Raw genomic sequence first — 3,169 nt, forward strand, 5'->3', positions numbered from 1 at the left:
AAATATAATATATCAGTACCATCAACAGAAATCATAGATATAATAACAGCAACATAAAATAGATGAAAAACAATAATAATAACAATGACAATAAGTATGTAAAGAAAATTTGTGAAATTACAAGTAAGAAAATAAAAAATCTTACTTCCCAAAGTAGCAAATCAAAAGGTTTCTTTCTTTCACAACCGCAATTTCCAACGGTCTAAATCCTTATCCTAAAACCTCATCCGAATGCTGCTTCCCTCCACCTCTCATTCCCTCCTTCTCCTTTCACCCCACACCACCAAACATCAAGATTTCCACCATTGTGATAAGAATCTAAAAGACCCTCAAACAAAAGCCAGATTTATTTCCCATACTTCCCTCTTTCCCTTCCTCTTTGGCTGGCTTCTTGCTCCTCCATATCAGCCTCTCTTTTTTTTGCATTGCAGAGCTAAGAAAAAAAGTGCCCCTTAACCATGTCTTGCTCAAATTTGACAATGTTGGTATCCTCAAAACCATCTCTTTCTGACTCCTCTGCACTTTCTTTCCGCTCTTCTGTCAGCCCTTTTCAGCTTCCTAACCACAACACATCAGGCCCTTCAAACCCCTCAAGATCATCATCAGTCACCCCTGTTCACTGTGGTCTTCGTGATCTACGTGATCGGATTGAATCAGTCAAGAACACCCAGAAAATTACTGAGGCTATGAAGCTTGTTGCTGCTGCTAAAGTCAGAAGAGCTCAAGAAGCTGTTGTGGGTGCTAGGCCTTTCTCTGAGACTTTGGTTGAGGTCCTTTACAACATTAATGAGCAGCTTCAAACTGATGACATTGATGTTCCCCTCACCAAAGTAAGACCTGTGAAAAAAGTGGCTTTGGTTGTTGTCACTGGTGACCGTGGTCTTTGTGGTGGTTTTAACAACTACCTCATCAAAAAAGCTGAGGCTAGGATTAGAGATTTGAAAGCTCTTGGCATTGATTACACTATTATCAGTGTTGGCAAAAAGGGTAACTCTTATTTCATCCGCAGGCCTTACATTCCTGTAGATAAGTTCCTTGAAGGAAGCAATTTGCCCACTGCTAAAGATGCTCAGGCCATTGCTGATGATGTTTTCTCGCTTTTCGTGAGTGAAGAGGTTGACAAAGTTGAGCTTTTGTACACAAAGTTTGTGTCTTTAGTGAAATCTGAGCCAGTGATTCACACCCTGCTTCCATTGTCACCAAAGGGAGAGATTTGTGACATCAATGGGAACTGTGTTGATGCAGCAAATGATGAGTTCTTTAGGTTGACAACAAAGGAAGGAAAATTGACAGTGGAAAGAGACATTATAAGGACTAAAACAACTGATTTTTCGCCAATCTTGCAATTTGAGCAGGACCCTGTTCAGATTCTTGATGCCTTGCTTCCACTTTACTTGAACAGTCAAATCTTGAGGGCATTGCAGGAGTCATTAGCCAGTGAGCTTGCTGCTAGGATGAGTGCCATGAGCAGTGCAACAGATAATGCAACTGAATTGAAGAAGAACCTCTCTAGAGTCTACAACAGACAGCGTCAGGCAAAGATTACAGGAGAAATATTGGAGATTGTTGCTGGAGCAGATGCCTTGGTTTAAGCATACTTCTTCTTGTTCCCCTGCAATTGTGCTTCTCTGTAGGTACAATAATGAAGTCTAGACAATTCTTATTTTCTGCTTCTCAGCCTCGTACAGACTTTGTGCACAAGATGAGAACCACATTATATTTTGTACACAAGGCCGGATCAAACGTATATTTGTATTTCAATTTTTCCTGCTATATTTGTAAAACATGAATTATTGAAAGCCCGAAGATTCACTTCCTCGTATAGCTTTTCGTCTTTTCTAGTGTCAAACTGTATAGATCAGTTAAAGCACTCATGTAATTGCATATTGTATCCACTCTTTATAGCTTCACCGAGAAATACATAGGTAGATTAAACATGGAAGCACCACCCATTCTAGAAGAATAGACTAATCTAATCAACCAGTTGTAGTTTTAGAATGTGGCCTGAGTTTTCATGGATTTTCCTCCTCTACGTCTTAACGATAAAACTGTACCATCGTTAGCTGATCTGCTATGAGGTTCAAAAGGACAATGAGGATTGAGGATACATTGTGAACTTCATCTTTGACTATACTCTCTTCCGTTATTGATAGTGAACGTGTAAATTTGACAACTTGCTTTGGAAGCTTGACCATGGAAGTGAAACAAGCCATGTACTGTAGAGTGTAGAATGAACTTTGTAACCAATGCATATTGCTTAATTTGCATATTGGAGGAGCAATAGAATTGTGTAGACATAACAGCTAAATATCGATGATCTAGGAACATTGTTTTGATAGAGTTCCAAAAGATTGAATCATGCCAGAGTGATGTGATTTCTCTCCCATTTCAAATATGTTAGTATATGTTTAAGCATTTAGAACTATTCAGAGGTCAATCAATGTTTTAGGCTCGAGCTTTGATCCTTCTCCCAACCTCAATTGGTAGGCATTTGATTTCTTGTCAGGATATTTGTGTGAGAGTTAATTCTCTGATAACTGGAAGGGTGATTACTAAGGAAATAAAATTTAGGAGAGGAGGTGGCTGAGTCTAATGTATATGCTGATGCTACTACAGCACAGTAATTACAATATGGATCAATAGAATGTTGGAAAAATGCAGGACTGTTGCTCGACATAAAACACCGTGGATAATGGATTCAAAGACTTTCTAATTAGATCTGTATCTATATAGAACAAAAGGAGATGGACTCCAACTTCATTAAACTACCACATCTTAAATTTTGCATAAAAACTTTGTCAGAATACAGAATTACAGAAGCCAAATTTACGAAGTCAGGATATATAAGTTAAATGCGAAGTTATACAAGGTCATTACTCAAGAAAATGCATTTTACGCCAGGATCAGTGAAACCTGTCCTGCCACCCCTATCCCCTCACACAAGGAGGGTATTAAGGAAATCATTTAATGCATTACTTCAGTATTAAAGTTTCTTCTATAGTGAAAAGATGCTTCAAACAACTATCTCCATGAGTAGCTCACATGTTGTTTGAAAACTATCTATTAGATAACTTCTAAAGGGGTTGCCAGCATCATTTCTACAGTACCTTCTTAACTTATTCTAAGGCAGGATTAGTCTTTATCTGTTGTCGACTGAGGAGAGATCCAA

The 3,169-nt window shown here is 38.4% G+C and overlaps 1 protein-coding gene across 1 annotated transcript; it reads left to right on the forward strand.

Moving 5' to 3' along the window:
* The first annotated feature begins 204 nt into the window (after window positions 1–204).
* On the forward strand, window positions 205–1,822 carry LOC104091315 (ATP synthase gamma chain, chloroplastic). Its single transcript, XM_009596630.4, has one exon. The coding sequence runs from the start codon at window positions 459–461 to the stop codon at window positions 1,590–1,592; it is 1,134 nt and encodes a 377-aa protein (XP_009594925.1). The 5' UTR covers window positions 205–458; the 3' UTR covers window positions 1,593–1,822.
* The last annotated feature ends 1,347 nt before the right edge of the window (window positions 1,823–3,169 follow it).

This window comes from Nicotiana tomentosiformis, chromosome 2 (assembly GCF_000390325.3).
Source record: "Nicotiana tomentosiformis chromosome 2, ASM39032v3, whole genome shotgun sequence".
Lineage (NCBI taxonomy): Eukaryota > Viridiplantae > Streptophyta > Magnoliopsida > Solanales > Solanaceae > Nicotiana > Nicotiana tomentosiformis.